This window comes from Panthera uncia (assembly GCF_023721935.1).
Source record: "Panthera uncia isolate 11264 chromosome B3 unlocalized genomic scaffold, Puncia_PCG_1.0 HiC_scaffold_1, whole genome shotgun sequence".
NCBI classification, from domain to species: Eukaryota; Metazoa; Chordata; class Mammalia; order Carnivora; family Felidae; genus Panthera; species Panthera uncia.
This window is the reverse complement of record NW_026057582.1, coordinates 102,521,148-102,542,790: the sequence shown is the minus strand read 5'-3', so window position 1 is coordinate 102,542,790 and position 21,643 is coordinate 102,521,148. Positions and strand designations below refer to the sequence as shown.

The 21,643-nt window shown below is 43.9% G+C and overlaps 1 protein-coding gene across 1 annotated transcript in view; it reads right to left on the bottom strand.

Annotated features, from left to right (window-relative positions):
* The window catches only part of TLN2 (talin 2), a 438,163-nt gene that overhangs the window by 74,774 nt on the left and 341,746 nt on the right, over window positions 1-21,643 (bottom strand). Inside the window, exons 38-42 of the mRNA XM_049613732.1 lie at window positions 17,126-17,266; window positions 16,486-16,667; window positions 15,029-15,161; window positions 7,477-7,578; window positions 1,268-1,438 (exon numbers count right to left, since the gene is read on the bottom strand). Coding sequence (XP_049469689.1) covers window positions 1,268-1,438; window positions 7,477-7,578; window positions 15,029-15,161; window positions 16,486-16,667; window positions 17,126-17,266 — 729 coding nt within the window. The remainder of the gene's footprint in view (window positions 1-1,267; window positions 1,439-7,476; window positions 7,579-15,028; window positions 15,162-16,485; window positions 16,668-17,125; window positions 17,267-21,643) is intronic.

Below are 21,643 nucleotides of genomic sequence, written 5' to 3'. Positions count from 1 at the left end.
TTTATAACCCCACGTACACCTTTGCATATACTGTTCCTTCTTTCTGGCACGCCCCTGACCGCCCTTATGTACCAGGTAATTTCTTTTTGTGAGACCAACTTGTCACATGTGGCCTCTCTCCTGCAACTTTCCTCGACCTCTCTCCAGCCTTTGCTTTGGGCAGTCGGCCTGTGCCTTCACAGGGTGCAGGCTCCGTCCTGACTCCACGTCCACCTCTTCTGTGACGTGGGACAACTCACCTAACCAGTCTCAGTTTCCACATCTGTCCAATGGGAACCTTCTCACACCATGGGATTTTTATGATGATCAAATATCAAGAGGATATGAGGTGTAAGGGGTGACACAGCGTCAGCGCTCAGTAACTGTGAGCTCTGAGAGGACCCATTTGTGATTCTGCCTCTCAATCTAGAGTCGTCCCTGCTGTGCCATGTTGTCCCTGTAAAGACCTTAGAAATGCAACAAAGCACACTAAAAAGAATAGATACATAATATGGATTTCTATAGCCTATAGGCAAGTATCCCATACAAATCTCTCCAGTCAGTAATCCCACAACTTAGTCTGCTTAAGTGAGGACCCATTAAGTTCAGATAGACCGTGTGGAGGCAGTTGCTAGAAGGTACCAAGAGCAGGAGGAGCCTCCGGCCTTCTCACAATGTACGTGATGGTTTCACAAGTAAAATAATCACCCTGACACAAGTATCAACCCTGAAAGATGGCATGCTGTCACCATCTCTGGTCGCTTAGTAGCTGGGTGATACCTCTGGCTGTGGAAACATTCTACCTGCAAACTGGTAAGGGAGATTTCCATATTAAACGACTGTCCCCAGGGCAATAGAAGCACATGCCGTGGGTGACCTTGCATCACATTTTGCTTTGAACTTGAGAACCGGGAATGGAAATAACATTCACTGGAAAACAACAGAGCTTTGCTTTGCGCAAGCTGGGTGTCACCACCGAGCAGGTGCCGGGCAGTATTAGTTTTTATTCCTGCAAACACCACACAATGTTTTTCTTTGTAGACGCTTGCCTACACCTTCTGTCATGGAAAATGCAACTTCTCAATAAGGCTTCATTATGTAGATCTCTTAGTTTTCCTCTTAAAGATCCCTGGGAGGGCCAATTGAAGATTATTTCCCATCTTTGCGTGGGAAATCACATACAATCAACCGAGAACTGGAGGAGTTTTCCTTGGAGGAACACAACAAGGAGGAATGTGTCATGGCTTCTCTGTGGCCCTAGGTGAGTCCCTGGAATCCTGAACTGTACCTTGGGGTTTCCTCCACCTTCTTTGGCTGCATACAGCATCTGGAGGGCAGATTCTGCGAGCGTCTTGGTCTGGTCCAGCACAGTCATCTGCTGCTGATGGTCCAGAATCTTGGAGGCGACACCAACTGCGGCCAAGATCAGGGGCTCGAAGTAGCTTGCCAGCTGTGTCACCTTTTAAGACAAAAAAAACACGCCACAGATACATCACGTAATCACATGTGTCTCCTTTAGGGGTCGCACTGGTGGGGAGGGGACTGGGATGATGCACAGGGAGAGACAGACGTGCTGAAATTTGCTTTTTACACAGGCTGAGACTTACTTTTTGTTTTTTTCTATTATTTAATATAATTCGCTATCATGAATTACAGTCATCATGTTACACATTAGACCCTCAGACCTTATTCATCACTCAATTTTACTTTTAGAAGCACTTGCTCATTAATGAACTCTTGCTTGGATGTTAGTTCCTCTGGGGAGCTCTTCATCTCGTCTCTCATCAAGGCCCAAGTGTTAAGGAATTTGTTTCGTGATCCTGAGTTGGGCGTGAGCATTTTGCAAATCTCACAAACTGTCAAGCTTTCAAAAGAACCAAAGAGGAGCATCTTAAGAACTCAGAAGAAAGGGGGACAGGAGTGGAGCAAGGGACCAAGGACCGATGAGAAAAGAAGCCTGAGAGCAAAGGCTTTCGAGGAAGCCAATCCAACTGCTCTCTACCTGGAGCATTGTTGGCCTAACCATAGATTTGGAATAAAAGCAAAAATGATTTCACATTGCCCTAGATGTTCTGTTTGTGATTAGTCCAGTCCAGGAGAAGAAAAAAGCCTAGCCAGATGGCTAACCACCATTCCTGCTTAGGCCTCTCTAGTAGGTAACGTCATGTTGCTTCTGTGCTCACGAGAACCCACCCACTGGGTGCCGCAGAGCCATATTTATTTATTTTTACTTACTTCTTTAATTAATTTATTTTATTTTTTATTAATCTTTAATGTTTTATTTTTTTGAGAGACAGAGAGTGAGAGTGTGTGAGTGGGGAGGCAAGGGAGGGGCAGAGAGAAAGGGAGTCACAGAATCCAAAGCAGGCTCCAGGCTCCGAGCTGTCAGCACAGAGTTCGATGCAGGGCTAAAACCTACACACACGAGATCATGACCTGAGCCAAAGTCGGACGCTCAACTGACTGGGCCACCAGACGCCCCTCACAGGCATTACTGGGAATATCCCACATGCGAGGCTTTCTACTAACAGCTCACCAAGCTTCATCTAATCCCCACAACAATCCTACCAGGTAGATACAAACGAAGAAACCAAGGCTTAGGTGGGTGGAGTAACTTGTTTGACCTCAAGCAGCTAAAACAAGGAGCTATGAAAGGAATCCCATGTCCCAGACCACAGTCCAGATTCCCACCTTCTGCTCTACTGTTGGCTACTTCTCTTTTTTAGTTCAGCTCTGCTATGGTTGTAATATTGGATTTTAGAAGTTTATTGTTGGGGCACCTGGGTGGCTCAGTCGGTTGAGCAACTGACTTCAACTCAGGTTATGATCTCACGGTTTGTGAGTTCGAGCCCCACATCGGGCTCTATGCTGACAGCTCAGAGCCTGGAGCCTGCTTCTGATTCTGGGTCTCCCTCTCTCTGCCCTTCCCCCACTCATGCTCTGTCTCTGTCTCAGAAATAAATAAACATTAAAAAAAAAAAAGAACTTAAAATCTCAACACCCCCCAAACTGAATAATCCAATTAAAAAATGGGCAGAAGGTACGAATAGATATTTAAAAAAAAAAAAGTTTATTGTTTTTTAATGTTTATTTATTTTTGAGACAGAGAGAGACAGAGCATGAGCAGGGAAGGGGCAGAGAGAGAGGGAGACACAGAATCCGAAGCAGGCTCCAGGCTCCGAGCTGTCAGCACAGAGCTCAACGCAGGGCTTGAACTCGTCAACCGTGAGATCATGACTTGAGCCGAAGTCGGACGCTCGACGGACTGAGCCACCCAGGTGCCCCATATTGTTTGTTTTTTTTTAAAAAAGTTTGAGAGAGGTAGAGAGAAAGTGAGCACACACACATGTGAGTTTAAGAGGGGCAGAGAGAAAGGGAGAGAGAGAAGCCCAAGCAGGCTCCCTGATGTCAGCGTGGAGACAGACATGGGGCTTGATCTCACAAACCTGGGAGATCATGACCAAAGCCGAAATTAAGAGTCAGACGCTTTAACAACTGAGCCACCCAGGCGCCCCAGAAGTTTCTTGTTTGGTATTTGCTGCTCTGTAAGGCATTTAAAATAAACTTCCAGAATAATACAGTAATACCCACTTACCTAGCATCCAGAATGCCAGAGTTGAACATTTCACTGTACTTGCTTCAGATACCACCATCTATTTCCACTCGGAAAAAACACAGTGGCACTGACCACACTTTTCTGTTCCACTCCTCATTGTGCATGCCAATTACTAACTGATAAATTAGTTCCATCAAGTGTATGTGAGCTCAGACATCTAGCCAGCAATTTCCCTTAATGCTTCTTCCCATTATGTGGAGGAATAATGAGTGTGAGGAGGACAGAGGAAAGAAGGCCACTCCTGAGCTGTGCAGTCACTGGGTTAGAAATGAAGCAGGGGGCAGGGGTTCATGCAGTTGGTGGTGGCTGGGCCAAGGTGGGAGTCCAAAATATTAAAGGTCATTAGAGCTCACAGTGAGACGGACCATCAGCCAGCAGGAAACGTACATTTGCTCTTTTACTCTCGATTACAGTTCTCTTTAATCAGATGGTTTCAAAGCGCTTCCGCAGGGCTGCTGCTGGCCTTTGTGATGCTTTGGATGAATTTTAAAGGGGCTCCCTATCTGTGGGTCAGACATGATTCATTCCAAGGCACATGACTCGACTAGATTTTGGCCCCACTCTCTGCTCTGCCCAAACACCTTTGTGTAAGACCCAGCTTGCACAACTCCAGGTATCAGCCCTACACATTTGCATTGGATTTCACCCTCATCCCATAGTAGGGTACTGGGGTCACCACCAAGGTGAACCACAGTGCACTAATGGGTCATCAGGGGGCAGGACTCAGGATGGGTCCTGTATGTACTAGAGGAATCAAGGTGTTTAGTGCATTAGAATCTAACAGGTTTTCTAGATTCTATTTATTTATTATTTATTTTCATTTGTTAATTTGATTCTTTTTTTTTTTTAATTTAAGTTTATTTATTTATTTGGAAAAGAGGGAGAGAGAGAATCCCAAGCAGGCTTCACGCTGTCAGCATAGAGCCCAATGTGGGGCGTGATCTCACGAACCACGAGACCATGGCCCAAGTCGAAATCAAGAATCAGATGCTTAACTGACTAAGCCACCCAGGAGCCTCTGTTTTTTTAATTTTAAAAGTACATTTCATCACTGTAACTGTAAAATGTCAAGGGCTGCTGTGTGTGGAGAGTAATTCAATACAACTGAGCTGGTGCCTTCATGCAGGCACTATGGCTGGGTGATGGAGAGAAGGCTCCAGTTTCAGAAGCCACTGGATCTGAATCCTGTCAATTCCTTAAATGAGAAATCTTAGGCAATCTGCTTCCTATTACCAAACTTCTGTTTCCTCCTCTATAAAACGGGGATAATAATAGCACTAACCTCCAGATGATTGTTAGAAGGATTAAATTAGCATACATAACAGTACACAGCACAATGCCTGCCATGGAGTAGGCCCTTGATAAATGCCACATGTCCTTATTCTTCATGTATTGTGGACAAAGGTTTGAAAGGATGTGCTTTTCCCTGTATTTAGGTAGCTTAGCAAAGACTCTAATACCTTCTGTTCTCAAGACATGGCAGAGGAAATATCCTTACCTGGGGTAGCACCGAAATTAAAATAACACAGAATTTTGAGTATTTGTTACATGACGTGGATTCCTTAGGCCTAGGGTGGCAGAGTGGGTTGAGCGGTGGCCCAAAATAGATATGACCATGTCCAAATCCCTGGAACCTGTGAGTGCGATCTTACTGGGGGAAAAAAAGATCTCTGCAGATGTATCTAAGGATCTTAAGATGAGGTCATCCTAGCTTGCTTGGGTGGGTCCTAAATCTACTAAAAAATATTCTAATAAGAGCCGGAAGAAGGGAAGACAAAGAAAAGAGCAGGAGACAATTGACCAGAGAGGCAGACACTGGCAGGATAAGGTCAAAGAACATGAAGAGTCACCAGCAGTCAGAAGAGCAAAGAAGTGGGGCGCCTGGGTGGCTCAGTCAGTTAAGCGTCTGACTCTTGGTTTCGGCTCAGGGCATGATCTCATGGTTTCCTGAGTTTGAGCCTTACATTGAGCTCTGTGCTGATGGTGCACAGCCTTCTTGGGGTTCTCTCTCCCTCTCTCTCTCTCTCTCTGTCCCTCCCCTACTGGTGCTGTCTCAGTCTCTCTCAAAATAAATAAACTTAAAAAGAAAAGGTAAAAAAAATAAATAAATAACAAGAAGAGTAAAGAATGGATTCTCCCCTAGAGCCTCCAGAAAGAGACTGGCCCTGCTGAGACCTTGAATTTAGACTTCTGTGAGAGATTCAACTTCTGTTGGTGTAAGTCACCCAGTTCTTAGGAATTTGTTATAGCAGCTCCAGGGAACTAATACGCGTGGGTTCTGAGAGCTTGCGTTTATCACTCCCAAGTGAAGCTGACCCGGGAACTCCACCAGAGTGTCTCAACGAAGAACTGGAACCATGTAGGTATCAACTCTCAGTCCAAGACTCTTGTGGAAGGAGGGCCGAGGCTTCCTTTGTCCAGAACTGTCTTATGGCAAGTGAGACTGGGTTAGCCCAAGGACCGAGAGTAAATTTGTCACTCAAGTGACACAATATATTACCTTTCTTTTGATATCGCCCACAGACACAGGAATTAATCTTCCAGACTAACAACAATACCTGCAGGGACAAGATTTGTTGTCCTCCAAGTCTAGATAGATTCTCTTTTCTTTTTTAAAACATTTTTTTCATGTTTATTTTTGAGAGAGAGAGAGAGAGAGAGAGAGAGCAAGCGCAGAAGCAGGGGATGGGCAGAGAGAGAGGGAGACACAGAATCCGAGGCAGGCTCCAGGCTCTGAGCTGTCACCACAGAGCCCCATGCGGGGCTCAAAGTGGGGAATGGTGAGATCATGACCTAGGCTGAAGTTGGATGCTTAACTGAGCCACCCAGGCACCCCTAGAAAAATTTTCTTACAAAGTTCTGACCGGAATCAAAAGTCACCGCTGAAGTGAAGTCTGGTTTCTGTGCCAAACTCAGTTCCCCGTGGCCGGCACCATTCAAGCACTGGCTCCAGTCCCCTGGCTGGCAGAGCTCCGGCCTCCAGACCAGCCTCCCCTCCCGGCTCCTCCAGGCTCCTCTCCTGTGTGAAGAGGTTCACACAGGTGGACAAGCCCTCTTCTCATTATAAAGGAACTCAGCTGAGAAATGAAATTTGCCACATTTGAAAGCGTAGAGGGACCCTGGTCATTTTTAAATCTCAAAAACCTGCCCTTAGAACCAACAGGAAGCTAAGTAGCCCTTCCCCTGTTTCATGATGTGAAAAAGCAACAATATTGATTTTCTAAAATCAATACCTGCTGAAAAGATTTTGGCTACCGAGTTCTCTTGATATGCACATCGATACTGACAGTCACACTGATAAACGCTCAGAAACCCTGGAGGCGGTTCCAAATCCAATTTTTGCCCTCTCTCTGCTGAGGAGGCCCTCTCTCTGTCCAGCAGGCTGCTGGACAAGGCACCTACCCTTCAAAGATTTGCAAAATGAGTCCCAAACAGGCAAAATATCATTCAGCCTTTAGACAACACGGGTATGAGCTATCAGTTGAAGGGCTCCTTTGGAGTGGCTGTCCAGCGAGGCCTGGCTGTTCAAGATGAAGTTTTCAAGGTTGCTTTGCTCCCTCATGTGTGAAAACAGGCACTCTATTAGAAGCCATGGGAGAACAATGTACCCCTATACACATGAGAATGAGGCCAGCCAGCCAGGGACAAATGGTGGCAGAGAGCAGACTAGGGACATCAACTTTAGTCTCTGACTTATCCAGGGGAGGTCAAGCACAACATGGGAATGTCATGTCTTGTTGGCTGGCAAGTCTGACCATAACCAGAAAGACTTCACTCTAGTTTCTGTCTGGATTCTAGCAGAAAACAGACCCCGGAACGGTCAATGATCAATGACTGCCCCACACCCATCTCTCACGCACACCCCCAGCAGGGTCCATTACCTTGTGTCCTAGCTGCGCTGCTTCCCCCCGAGCTGCTGTGGCAATGGGATCGATGAGGTGCCCGATTTCCTGGACCACTGAAGTCAGCTGCTCTTGTAGGGCCTGATAAAGAGAGAGGGCTGTCAAATTCCCCCTATGGCAGTTTACCACGTAGACACACGGATTTATAAAGGCCCATATGAAAGACATGGGAGGCCACGAGAAACGGATATCAAAATATCCACTCTATCTGTAGTGGATAAAAGCTCACTTGAGTGAGCCACACAGCCACCAGTCCACCCTGTCCTGCCCGGGGACCCTCAGCCCCCCTGGGCCACAGCCCCCCACGCTTCTACCCAGGGATGACACGAGGCAGGCCCCAAGGATACTTTTTCTACCAGCTCTTCCTCACTCACACCAACCACAGTGTTGAGTGCTGTTGCCAGTATCTTTACTTTGGGTTATTCAGCACAATTACTGGAAATAAAAAACATTTCCCTTCCAGGAAGGAAGACAATTTTATCCAAATGGGGAGAGCTACTGCCGGAGCCTCGGGGAACCTCCAGGTGGCTGAGTCCTCAAAACTAGGAACTCCTTAAGGAAGGAGTGGGGGCAAGAAGGGTGACGTGAAAATGAGATCAGCTCTCAGAAAGCAGGACCATTTCCTAGACAGGACATGGTGAAAATGCCAGATGGGTAAACTGCTGAGCTCAGCTCAGGCTCTCAGGGCATTGTTTTGGGTGATGTGGATGCAAATGTTAAAAATGGCTTTTGAGAGAAGAATTGGACTCATGCTGTCAAGAGATGGGGCAAAGTATCTGGATGATGAGGCCACATGACGGAAATGGGGAATTCCAAGCTGGTCACTGGCAGCTAGTGGCAGGAAAGGTCAGATTTGTAGGATTCTTCCTAGGAGCTTCGCTTGGTAAGACTCAATGTTAATATATCAGGACACTGGACATCTTAGGTGAGCACATGCCGGCATGGAATAGGGTACTTCCGGGCAAAGTGACGATGTCCTGCTTGTTGGAAATGAAAGTCTGGCCCAGGAAGCTTCCCCTCTGAACAATGCTGCATACTGCCTGGGGCCTTTGAGCAGGGGTTACTCAATGAGAAGAGCAGTGTAGTATGCTAAAGTTAAAAGAAAATCCTGGAGGGAAAAATGGAAAAACAGGGGCAGACGTGCAAAGAAACCTTCAAACTTCCAAGGGTCTTATGTAGCTCGTTATCATCTTTCTGCTCATAATGTGATTATAGTCAAGAACGCAAGAACATTCCAGCAATGTTATCTTATTACAGATGGCTTCTTAAAATAAACATGAAATAAGTATGGAACACACATAGTTCAAAGGGAGGGATTTTCTTCCTAGGGAGGAAGTGAAGACAGAGGACAAGCTTTGGGACGGGTGGTTAAAGGCAGGGCGAGGGTGGGGGTTCCAAGGTGCTGGTCATCTCTGATACTTGATCTCGGTGCTAAGGGCTATACTCAGTTGGTGATAATTCATTAAGCCACACACTTACGATGTGCACACTTTTCTGTATGCATATCCCCTCTTTAAGTAACAGGTTGACAGTAATTCTAACATTCTGCACAGGGTAAGAATATTTCTTCTTTCTTTTCTTGGCATTGAGGGAGGAGGGTAAAGCTGAAGTACAATCGACAGCTCTAGTAAAAAAATGAGCAAGACCAACTCTGGGCCCACTACTTAGGGACAGCAGGCAAAGTTCATTGTTGATGAATTTGGTGGCAGTGAGGGACACATCAGTAAACAGACCATCCATATTTTATTAAGCACCTCCTGAGTGTTGGCAGTTTTGACACAGAGAGAAGGAAGTATAAATCAAGGGTCTTTGAGCAGGTTAACAGGAAAAGAAAATCACAGAAGCCAAGTAGGAAAATACTATTCTCAACTTTGGAAAAATTGGCAAAAGCAGGCCAAATGGCTCTATGAACACCAGAGAAGGGAAGGAAAAATAAGATAAAAACCAAGAGGGAGGCAAATCATAAGAGATTCTTAAATACAGAGACAAAAAGCGTTGCTGTAGAGGAGGCAGGTGGGGTGTGGGTTAAATGGGTGATGGGCATTAAGAAGGACACTTGTTGGGATGAGCACTGGGTGCCCTAAGTAAGATGTCAATCACTGGGTTCTGATTTTTTTTTTAATATGAAATTTACTGTCAAGTTGGTTTCCATACAACACCCAGTGCTCATCCCAACAGGTGCCCTCCTGAATGCTTATCACCCACTTTCCCCACCCTCCCACCCCCATCAACCCTCAGTTTATTCTCAGTTTTTAAGAGTCTCTTATGGTTTGGCTCCCTCCCTCTCTAACTTTTTTTTTTCCTTCCCCTCCCCCATGATCTTCTGTTAAGTTTCTCAGGATCCACATAAGAATGAAAACATACAGTATCTGTCTTTCTCTGTACAACTTATTTCACTTAGCCTAACACTCTCCAGTTCCATCCACGTTGCTACAAAAGGCCATATTTCATCCTTTCTCATTGCCATTCCATTGTGTATATAAACCACAATTTCTTTATCCATTCATTAGTTGATGGACATTTAGGCCCTTTCCATAATTTGGCAATTGTTGAAAGCGCTACTATAAACATTGGGGTACAAGTGCCCCTGTGAATCAGCACTCCTGTATCCCTTGGGTAAATTCCTAGCAGTGCTATTGCTGGGTCATAGGGTAGATCTATTTTTAATTTTTTGAGAAACCTCCACACTGTTTTCCCGAGCAGCTGCACCAGTTTGCATTCCCACCAATAGTGCAAGAGGGTTCCCGTTTCTCCACATCCTCGCCAGCATCTATAGTCTCCTGATTTGTTCATCTTGGCCACTCTGACTGGAGTGAGGTGGTATCTCAGTGGGGTTTTGATTTGTATTTCCCTGATGAGAAGTGACGTCGAGCATCTTTTCATGTGCCTGTTGGCCATCTGGATGTCTTCTTTAGAGAAGTGTCTATTTATGTTTTCTGCCCATTTCTTCACTGGATTATTTGTTTTTCAGGTGTGGAGTTTGGTGAGTTCTTTATAGATTTTGGATAATAGCCCTTTGTCTGATATGTCATTTGCAAATATCTTTTCCCTATCCATTGGTTTCCCTTTAGTTTTGGTGATTGTTTCTTTGCAGTGCAGAAGCTTTTTATCTTCATGAGGTCCCACTAGTTCATTTCTGCTTTTAATTCCCTTGCCTTTGGAGATGTGTCAAGTAAGAAATTGCTGCGGTTGAGGTCAGAGAGGTTTTTTCCTGCTTTCTCCTCTAGGGTTTGGATGGTTTCCTGTCTCACATTCAGGTCCTTCATCCATTTTGAGTTTATTTTTGTGAACGGTATAAGAAAGTGGTCTAGTTTCAACCTTCTGAATGTTGCTGTCCAGTTCTCCCAGCACCATTTGTTAAAGAGACTGTCTTCTTTCCATTGGATATCCTTTCCTGCTTTGTCAAAGATTAGTTGGCCATATTTTCGTGGGTCCAATTCTGGCGTCTCTATTCTATTCCATTGGTCTGTGTGTCTGTTTTTGTGCCAATACCATGCTGTCTTGATGATTACAGCTTTGTAGTAGAGGCTAAAGTCTGGGATTGTGATGTCTCCTGCTTTGGTCTTCTTCTTCAATATTACTTTGGTTATTCGGGGCCTTTTGTGGTTCCATACAAATTTTAGGATTGCTTGTTCTAGCTTCGAGAAGAATGCTGGTGCCATTTTGATTGGGATTGCATTGAATGTGTAGATAGCTTTGGGTAGTATTGACATTTTAACAATATTTATTCTTCCAATCCATGAGCACGGAATGTTTTTCCATTTCTTTGTATCTTCTTCAATTTCCTTCATAAGCTTTCTATAGTTTTCAGCATACAGATCTTTTACATCTTTGGTTAGGTTTATTCCTAGGTGTTTTATGATTCTTGGTCCAATTGTGAATGAGATCAGTTTCTTTGTCTTTCTGTTGCTTCATTATTAGTGTATAAGAATGCAACTGATTTCTGTACATTGATTTTGTATCTTGAAACTTTGCTGAATTCATGTATCAGGTCTAGCAGACTTTTGGTGGAGTCTATCGGATTTTCTATGTATAATATCATGTCATCTGCAAAAAGTGAAAGTTTGACTTCATCTTTGCCAATTTTGATGCTTTGATTTCCTTTTGTTGTCTGATTGCTGATGCCAGCACTTCCAACACTATGTTAAACAACAGTGGTGAGAGTGGACATCCCTGTCGTGTTCCTGATCTCAGGGGGAAAGCTCTCAGTTTTTACCTGTTGAGGATGATGTTAGCTGTGGGCTTTTCATAAATGGCTTTTATGATGTTTAATTATGTTCCTTCTATCCCCACTTTTTTGAGGGTTTTTATTAAGAAAGGATGCTGAATTTTGTCAAATGCTTTTTCTGCATTGACAGGATCATATGGCTCTTATCTTTTCTTTTATTAATGTGATGTATCACACTGATTGATTTGCAAATGTTGAACCAGCCCTGCAGCCCAGGAATGAATCCCACTTGACCATGGTGAATAATTCTTTTTATATGCTGTCGAATTTGATTTGCTAGTATCTTGTTGAGAATTTTTGCATCCATATTCATCAGGGATATTGGCCTATAGTTCTCTTTTTTTGCCAGGTCTCTGTCTGGCTTAGGAATCAAAGTAATGTTGGCTTCATAGAATGAGTCTGGAAGTTTTCCTTCCCTTTCTATTTTTTGGAACACCTTGAGAAGGATAGGTATTATCTCTGCTTTCAACGTCTGGTAGAACTCCCCTGGGAAGCCATCTGGTCCTGTACTCTTATTTGCTGGGGATTTTTGATAACTGATTCAATTTCTTTGCTGGTTATGAATCTGTTCAAGTTTTCTATTTCTTCCTGTTTGAGTTTGGGAGTGTGTGGGTGTTTAGGAATTTGTCCATTTCTTCCAGGTTGTCTAGTTTGTTGGCATATAATTTTTAATAGTATTCCCTGATAATTGCTTGTATTTCTGAGGGATTGGTTCTAATAATTCCATTTCCATTCATGATTTTATCTATTTGGGTCATCTCCCTTTTCTTTTTGAGAAGCCTGGCTAGAGGTTTATCAATTTTATTTTTTCAGAAAACCAACTCTTGGTTTCATTGATATGCTCTACTGCTTTTTTAGATTCTATAGTGTTTATTTCTGCTCTGATCTTTATTATTTCTCTTCTTCTGCTGGGTTTGGGGTGTCTTTGCCATTCTGCTTCTATTTCCTTTAGGTGTGCTGTTAGATTTTGTATTTGGGATTTTTCTTGTTTCTTGAGATAGGCCTGGATTGCAATGTATTTTCCTCTCAGGACTGCCTTTGCTGCATCCCAAGAGTTTGGACTGTTGTATTTTCATTTTCATTTGTTTCCATATATTTTTAAATTTCTTCTCTAATTGCCTGGTTGACCCATTCATTCTCTAGTAGGGTGTTCTTTAACCTCCATGCTTTTGAAGATTTTCTAGACTTTTTCCTGTGGTTTATTTCAAGCTTCATAGCATTGTGGTCTGAAAGTATGCATGGTATGATCTCAATTTTTGTATACTTATGAAGGGCTGTTTTGTGACCCAGTATGTGATCTATCTTGGAGAACGTTCCATGTGCACTTGAGAAGAAAGCATCTTCTGTTGCTTTGGGATGCAGAGCTTTAAATATATCTGTCAAGTCCATCTGAACCAATGTATCATTCAGGGCCCTTGTTTCTTTATTGATCCTGTCTAGATGATCTATCCATTGTTCTAAGTAGGGTATTAAAGTCCCCTGCAATTACCACATTCTTATCAATAAGCTTGTTTATGTTTGTGATTGTTTTATATATTTGGGGGCTCCCGTATTTGGCACATAGACATTTATAATTATTAGCTCTTCCTGATGGAGAGACCCTATAATTATTATATAATGCCCTTCTTCATCTCTTGTAACAGCCTTTAATTTAAAGTCTAGTTTGTCTGATAGAAGTATGGCTACTCCAGCTTTCTTTTGACTTTCAGTAGCATGATAGATAGTTCTCCATTCCCTCACTTTCAATCTAAAGGTGTCCTCTGGTCTAAAATGAGTCTCTTGTAGACAGCAAATAGATGGGTCTTGTTTTTTTAATCCATTCTGATACCCTATGTCTTTTGGTTGGAGAATTTAGTCCATTTACATTCAGTGTTATTATAGAAAGATATGCGTTTAGAGTCACTGTGATGTCTGTAGGTTTCATGCTCATAGTGATGTCTCTGGTCCTTTGTGGTCCTTGCAACATTTCACTCACAGAATTCCCCCTTAGGATCTTTTGTAGGGCTGGTTTAGTGTGATGAATTCCTTCAGTTTTTGTTTGTTTGGGAAAGACTTCATCTCTCCTTCTATTCTGAATGACAGACATGCTGGATAAAGGATTCTTGTCTGCCTATTTTTTTTTTTGTTCATCACATTGAAGATTTCCTGCCATTTCTTTCTGGCCTTCCAAGTTACAGGAGGCAGGTCTGCTACTATTCTTACATGTCTACCTTTGTAAATTAGAACCTGTTTATCCCTAGCTGCATTCAGAATTTTCTCTTAATCCTTGTATTTTGCCAGTTTCACGATGATGTGTAGTGCAGAAGATCGATTCAAGTTATGTCTGAAGGGAGTTCTCTGTGCCTCTTGGATTTCAATGCCTTTTTCCTTCCCCAAATCAGGGAAGTTCTCAGCTATGATTTGTTCAAGTACACCTTCATCCCCTTTCTCTCTGTCTTCTTCTTCTGGAATTCCTATGATACAGATATTGTTCCATTTGATTGCATCACTTAGTTCTCTAATTCTCCCCTCATACTCCTTTTTTATGTCTCTTTTTCTCAGCTTCCTCTTTTTCCATCATTTTATCTTCTAATTCACCTATTCTCTCCTCTGCCTCTTCAATCCGTGCTATGGCCACCTTCATTTTATTTTGCCCCTCATTTGTAGCATTTTTTAGCTCCTCATGACTATTTCTTAGTCCCTTGATCTCTGTGGCAATAGATTTTCTGCTGTCCTCTATGCTTTTTTCAAGCCCAGTGATCAATCACCGGGTTCTATTCCTGAAGCCAAGACTACACTGTATGTTAACTAACTTGAATTTAAATTAAAAAAAAAAAAATTCCAGGCACAAAGGAAATAATAGGAACGAGCACAAAAGCTATACACACACAAAAAAGGCAGAAGGATCCCAACAATGGGATAATGGTTAACTGAGGGCAGAATCCTTGATCTCTAAAAGGACCACATGTGTAGAGTTTAATGCTAAATATGCCTGGTAGTTAAGAAGTACATTGATAACACAGGACAGGGAAACATCCAAATTTACCTACTTTGGCCTGCTCTACTGATGCGTTAAACTGAATATGGTCACCTCACCTTACTGATATAGTCTTATCCGACATTAATCATTTTCCTCCAAGTTTCAGCCCTATTTGTAATTTCCACTCCAGCAGTACATGTGTTCCTTCACCAAACCATCCAAAAACTTCCTAGGTTTGTTCCAGGGGAAGGTGCTTCAGTGATGAAATGCCAGCATCAAAAATGCATTTGGTCCCACTCCCCATCCCCAGAGGCCTTGGATCCAGCCACAGAGCCCTGGCCTACCTCCACAGAGATGTCATCCCTTGTGGCCAAGCTCTGGCTGACAGCTGCCAGCGAGGCCTGCTCAATGTCGCGGATGCACCGGTTGATGCCATCGATGGAGTAGTCACACTCTCTCTGTCCAGGGGCCTTGTCCCTGGAAGAGACAGGGCAAGTCCAATAGTTCCTTGGGGTTCAAGTCCCACAACTTGCAGCAACACTGCTGGGGCAGGAGCCCTGTCTACCTTCTACCACATTTGATTGCTTTATTTAAGGAGTGAATCCTCAGGGCACCTGGGTGGCTCAGTCGGTTAAGCGTTGACTTAGGGTCAGGTCATGATCTCTTGGTATGTGAGTTCAAGCCCCACGTCGGGCTCTGTGCTGACAGCTAGGAGCCTGGAGCCTGCTTCAGAGTCTCTGTCTTCCTCTCTCTACCCCTCCCCTACTCAAGCTCTGTCTCTCTCTCAAAAATAAACATTAAAAAATTACAAAAAAAAAGGAGTGAATCCTTGACTCTTGCTTGGAAAGGCCTCTCTGCATAGCTCATGAATTTCTTAATTTAACACTTGTGCTAACTCTGTTTCTAGTGAGAAGGATAGAATGCTGTTCCTCATTTCAGGCTGGCGACAGACAACTGCTAATCAAACAATTTTGACTTCACTGGCTTACGTGAATATTTATAAATTAATACTATAAATAATATTATAAATAAAAACCTTTGTATTATAAAAAGGTCAGTGTGATTTCCACTGTAAACATACTATACTCTCTATGTTGTATACTATTTACAAAGTCCTGTGGTAGGAGTTCAAATATTTAGTGGATTGTACTTTGTGAGGCATTAAGAGAACCATGGTGCTGAATTTCAAAAACAATCGAAAAACAAAGTATAACCAAAGGAAAAGGATGCATTCCATGCTATGGGGTATGTGGCCAACTTAGAGATGTTATATTGACTCTGGGGGTTTTTCAGGTTCATTCTATTGCCAAGGAGTTCAGAGATGTCCAGAGTTACTGTGGGACCTGGAATATTCTTTTTGCCTCTTTAGCCAAATAAGGTAACCTCAAATCCTGCTAAATACATAGTGGTGTTCTCTGCCTAAGCTCCTAGGTATAGACAATGTAGTACAATGGCTAGCCCTGGGACTAGAACCATCAGGCCTGGGGGTGACTGTGAAAATACTCCTTAAGTCCTTTCTGCCTGAATTCTCTCATCAGTAAAATGTGGACAATGGCAGTGTTTACCTTTCAAGGTTATGATGATGAAATACGGTAATACAGGTAAAATGTTCAGATCTGACATACAATAAGTGTTTAAGTTAGCTATTGTGCCCAGTGCTACCACTGGTCCCAAAGAGATACACGAAAAGATGATGATAATGATCAGGTACATTGCTATGAAACCCAAGTCCCATTGGATTTATCTACTTTCTGCCCTGTTCAGATGCAGGCCCCTAGCAATTTCTAGAGTAGAAACTAACCTGATAGATGTGATGAGACTCTTGATAGAGTCAGACACGGTGTGGGAATGTCCGGCTAGCACAGACCAGGTAGGCGGGTCTTTCGGGTTGATGGCCAGTGAGCGTGCAGTGCGAATGAGGTATGATGAGCTCTCCAGCATGGTCTTGGCTGAGACCAGGATCGGTTCCTGTGCCTGGGAGCCCTGAGAGCAAACAGCAGAAGGGTCAGAGGGCAGGGTGCACAGATTAAGTGAACAAGTTGGGTCCTGGAAGGTCCCTTCTTTCCCAAGTCACTACCTGGGTTCTTCAGAAAGTGACACAGAGGTTAGGAAACCGTGAAGACTGGTTCACACAGAGCCTGAATGGTGGGGACCTGGGTCCATGTTTGCCCTTAAATATCACTTTTGAGTGTGGCACATCCCAAGAAAGAATCAGCCCTAAACTTAGGCACAGAGATTTTTCTCAATACATAAAATTAAGGCATTACCACTTAAGATGTGCATACCTTGAGTTTCATGAACTCTGGGCACGTATCATCATTGACAACAACAACAATGTCCTACAAGACAGGGCTTTTGGAGCTCTTAACTGTTCATGCTCATTCAGTGCCACATAAACTAGCCACAGACTGAAATATTACCTTTGCTGCTAAGATCCCTACCTCGGAGCTGATCTGGGCGGGAATGCTGACAAACTCGGGGTTGGATGCGAAAGCTGTCAGGTTCTCCACAGCTTCGATCAAGGGTGCAGTGGCAATGCGACACTTATTGCGGTTGTCTTCAGAGAAATCCCCATCCAGGGCCTGATGGGAGAAAACACAGAGACATTAGCCCATTGAAATGCACAAACTGCTTGTGGCCACGGTAATCATCTCCTATTGGAAGAACGTGGTTTAATGGGAATACTGAAAATGTTAGGGGAATTCCTAAATAAGTAATTGGAGAGATCACGCCATCAAGCAGAGGGACTCAATTAACAATTATAAGAAGTAAAGTTTAGTATGTAGCTCAGAAGGCACCTGACCTCAAAGTCCATCAATTTCCCACTCATATTACCTTCAAGCTGAACCATTTTCTTCCCCACTTTTCAGACTATAACCCTTGGGCTCTTTCCCTCCCAAGTTATAAAAACACTTTACATTGTATAGCACTTTCAACTTTTTCTAACTTTTACCTGAATACCCCTGAGAGAATGATGGAGGTAGGGGTTCTATATCTGCCATTTTGAAATGAGCAAAATGGAATCCAATGAGAAGGAATGGACCAGAACTACCTCCAACAACATCGGCAAATCTCACTAACATATATTTACAGGGGCCAGTTGCAAAAATGTACTTACTGTATGATTCCATTTGTGCAAGCACAAAAGAGGTTAAACTAATGTAAGGTGTTAGCAATCAAGTGACCCTTCACAGCAGGTGAGACTAAGGAGCACAGAGGGCTTCTGTAGGCTGGCCAAGTTCTGTCTTGATCTGGCTATAGCTCCCTATGTGTATTCAACTTAAGTTCACTGAACTCTGTACCTATGATATGTGTTTTCTTTCTATCCATCTTATGCTTCAAGAGCTTTTTTAAAAAAATAGTAGCAGGTAACACAGTGGCAGTGACTCATCAGTCACACTGCTGATTAATGGCCCAGATGAGAAGAATCCAGGAATGTAGTTTGTGATCCATGACAGGCTGCCTGATAAAGGGTTAACACTTGGATTTGAGGTTCTCCAAACCCAGACCCTACCTCATGAAGAACAAGACTGTTAGAAAGCCTGTGATCCAGTGAGAGTATCCCTTCTTCTAGGCAAAGGGTTACTTTTGAAAAGGCAGTTATACTTGTAGAAGAACGTAAATTTCTCCATTAGATGGCCAATTAAACTTTTAATTCAACTGTGATGAGCAATATATAAAAGTCAATTTGGACAATTAGTGCACAAAAAAACAGAGGCACCAGCATTATGAAACAAACCAGATCTGAGATGAGAGCGTTTCTATTTTTCAGGAAGGCAAGAGTAGACAGGCACGTACGCGATAAAGGCTATTTCTGAATAACAGCTACATTCCAATCAAGCCCTGGCTGCTCGGGACAATAATTACGCATCCACCATGCTAACATTTTCAGAGGAATTCCCGTGAGCCCTGCTAATTTACCATCATTACTAATGCCATGCATGCCTTGCCTCTGCTCATCCATAGGCAATGACCCCTATTCTAACCTCACCAATTCTGCCAATCTTCCAGACCCAAGAGCAACCCTATGTGCTTGCTCACATCTCTGGCTCACATATATGGCCTCTGTTCTAACTGCCACTCGTGTGCTCAGTCAATGTGGAGTTAGCACTGGTGACCTGCATGGTGTCTTGTTACTCTCGTCTTGTTACACTATCAACACCATTGACTCCTTGAGTCAGGCCCTGCCAGCCTTCAGAGCAATGAGGATACGCTGGGAGGCAGGGCGGGTATTACACAGCAGGAACCGGGCAGGAGTGGCCCCAGCACAGGCAAGCAGCATAACAGGCAGATGGCAGAAGTGGTCTTCAGTGTCAAAGGAACTCAAATCCCAGCCACACCAGTGGCCAATGCCACCGCCTTCAGCTGGGATGATGTGGCTTCTAGCTCAATGGAAGATGCCAAGCCTCCCCTCAGTGATGCTCATGCCTCCTGTTCTTACCTCCCCACACTTTTCCCCACCCCTTTTCCACCTCCCACAATCGTCTCAGCCTGTTAGGAAGGCAGACATCCGATCAAGCCAGCAACCTTTCTTTACTTGAACTTGTTATTCAAAATGCAAAGATGATTAGCCGAGGTAAATCCCAAGAAGCAGTTTTCTAATTGTGCAGTTTCATAAACTGTACCAAGAGGTGAAGAAAGGACATATATTTTTTGAGCCTGGGCAATAAAATCACACATCACGCAGCCCACTGCTATTCATGGGACAGGACCTTGAATAATGTGGAACGGTGGGCCAAGCTACGTCAACCACTTTTTTTTTCATTTTCAAAAAGGAAAAGCTAGGGGCATCTCAGTGGTTCAGTTGGTTGAGCCTCTGACTTCGGCTCAGGTCATGATCTCGTGGTTCATGAGTTGGAGCCCCACACTGGGCTCGCAGCTGTCAGCGCTGAGCAGGCTTCTTCAGATGCTCTGTCCTCCTCGCTCTCCCTCTGCCCCTCCCCCCACTCGGACTCTCTCAAAATAAATAAAACATTAAAAAAAAAAAAAAAGGAAAAGCTATTTCCGCTGGAGGTAGCACTTAGCGTCAGAAAGGACGGTTTACACAGATATTATGTCATTTCTGAATGCCTCTTCCACTCTGGGGATGGCTGAGCCACGCAAGTAACCTGAATATGCAAATCTGCTCACTGGTGAAATTTTAAGCAGACGTGACAGTTTTCGTGTAGACATTCCATGTCACAGAATGTCTAGTACCCCAATCGCAACAATGAAGGGGGTGAAGTCACCGAGTCAAATGCCTAGGCCCCATCAGGACAAGGACACTCTTGACCCCTGGGCCAGCTCCTCTGAATGTTCTCTTAGCAAAATCTCACAGGAGTCTGGGAGACCTCATTCCTGCACGTGTACCGGAATCAAACATTCACGGACTTTAGGGGGTTGGGAGGGACCTTAAGACCTTAAAGATTTGGGACCTTAATCACAAATCCCTAATGTTCTAGATGATAAAACCAACACCCAGAGACTGGCATGCTATCCAGGCTCAGGCCTCAAATGACAGCCTGTGACATCTGCCTCCCTTTTCTCCTGAGCTTGGACAAAGGCAATAAGGAGGAAGAGAAACCCACGAAGTTTTTCCCTTTTTCTTCCGAAAACAAAACGAAATGAAACACAACGAAACCTACTTTACCAATCCAAACATAAAGATGAGCAACAAGATCAACATCGATTAATGAGAGCTTGATCGGGCATCTTTGGTACACCCTGGAAATGCTTCATCGCAAAACCCGAGCTTCAACTCTGCTGTCAGACTCAAGGCCACGCTTTCACTTCTCAGAAGAGTAAAAGCTGTCGTACAACTTCTACCTGGCACCGAAACCTGAGCGACTGCACATTTAAAACAGCATTCCATTCCACATCTGTGATTTAAGACTAGGTAATGAGCTGAATGAAGAAAGACAAGCAGCTGACCTCTGTGGGGTGACCAGTGGAAAGACAGTGACCGTGGGGAGGGGGTCTGTGTGCTTCTAACGTGTCTGGCATTTAGAGCAACCTGCCAGGGAGGAGGGTGCGGATAATTTATTCTTGCTGAGCCAAGCTTTGGGATTTTAAAGAACGCCCTTGGTAGCAGTTTAAGATTCCCGGAGGCACACATTCTTAGGGTGCTGACAACCCATCACAAAGGTCTGTTCCCTGGTCTTCAGTGTCTCTCTGGCTGGGTCCCCCTCCTTTCTTTGTGCCTATAGAGATGCGGCAACTGGGATTTAGGGTTGGCCACATTGTCACGGTGAGAAGAAAAAGAGAAGCACTAGGAGGCCTAAAACAGAGCAAAATGCAGCTACCAGGGCAGCTGTTTTAAACTTTTAGGGAATTAAATATTCATTTTTTTGCCGTCTGATAGGATTCTTAACCCTTCCTTAAAATAGGAAATCCACATTCAGTATATAGTGTGGTGAGCTGCAGTGAAATGACCATGACCATTTTCCTCTGAGTAAATTAAAAACAAGGCTCATTGTCCCTGGCCAATCCTGCCCCGTCCCCCCAGGGGGAATTGCAAAGCCAAGCACATTTCAGCCAGTTGAGGGGCATTAGGTTCATTTCTGTTCCTTGTGCACTGCTACTGGATCCCAGGGAGCTCACAGAGGCGAGGCCTTCGTCTTCCCCACCTAACGATCCCGCCGTACCCTCCTCTGATGTTCCTGCACAGGCCTATCTTTCAGGCCATCACAAGAGCTCATTTGCCGCCGGGAATTGCAAAGAGGGTTGGACACCGTGAGGGGAATCTGAAAAGAACAGGAGATCTTAGCAGAGATGCTTTATACAGAGATAGGTCAGGACTTAATACCAGGAGGAGACAGAAAAGAAAGGTTCCCAGGAATTTCTATAGAACAGTTTCCTTCCTTTTTTCCCTCCCGTGGTCCGTCTAAATATAGTCTGTTTTCTAATGATCAGAAAATGGCCAAGCTTAACTGAAGTCAGTTAATCATACAGCAAGCACTGATGATGTCACTCCCTTCAAC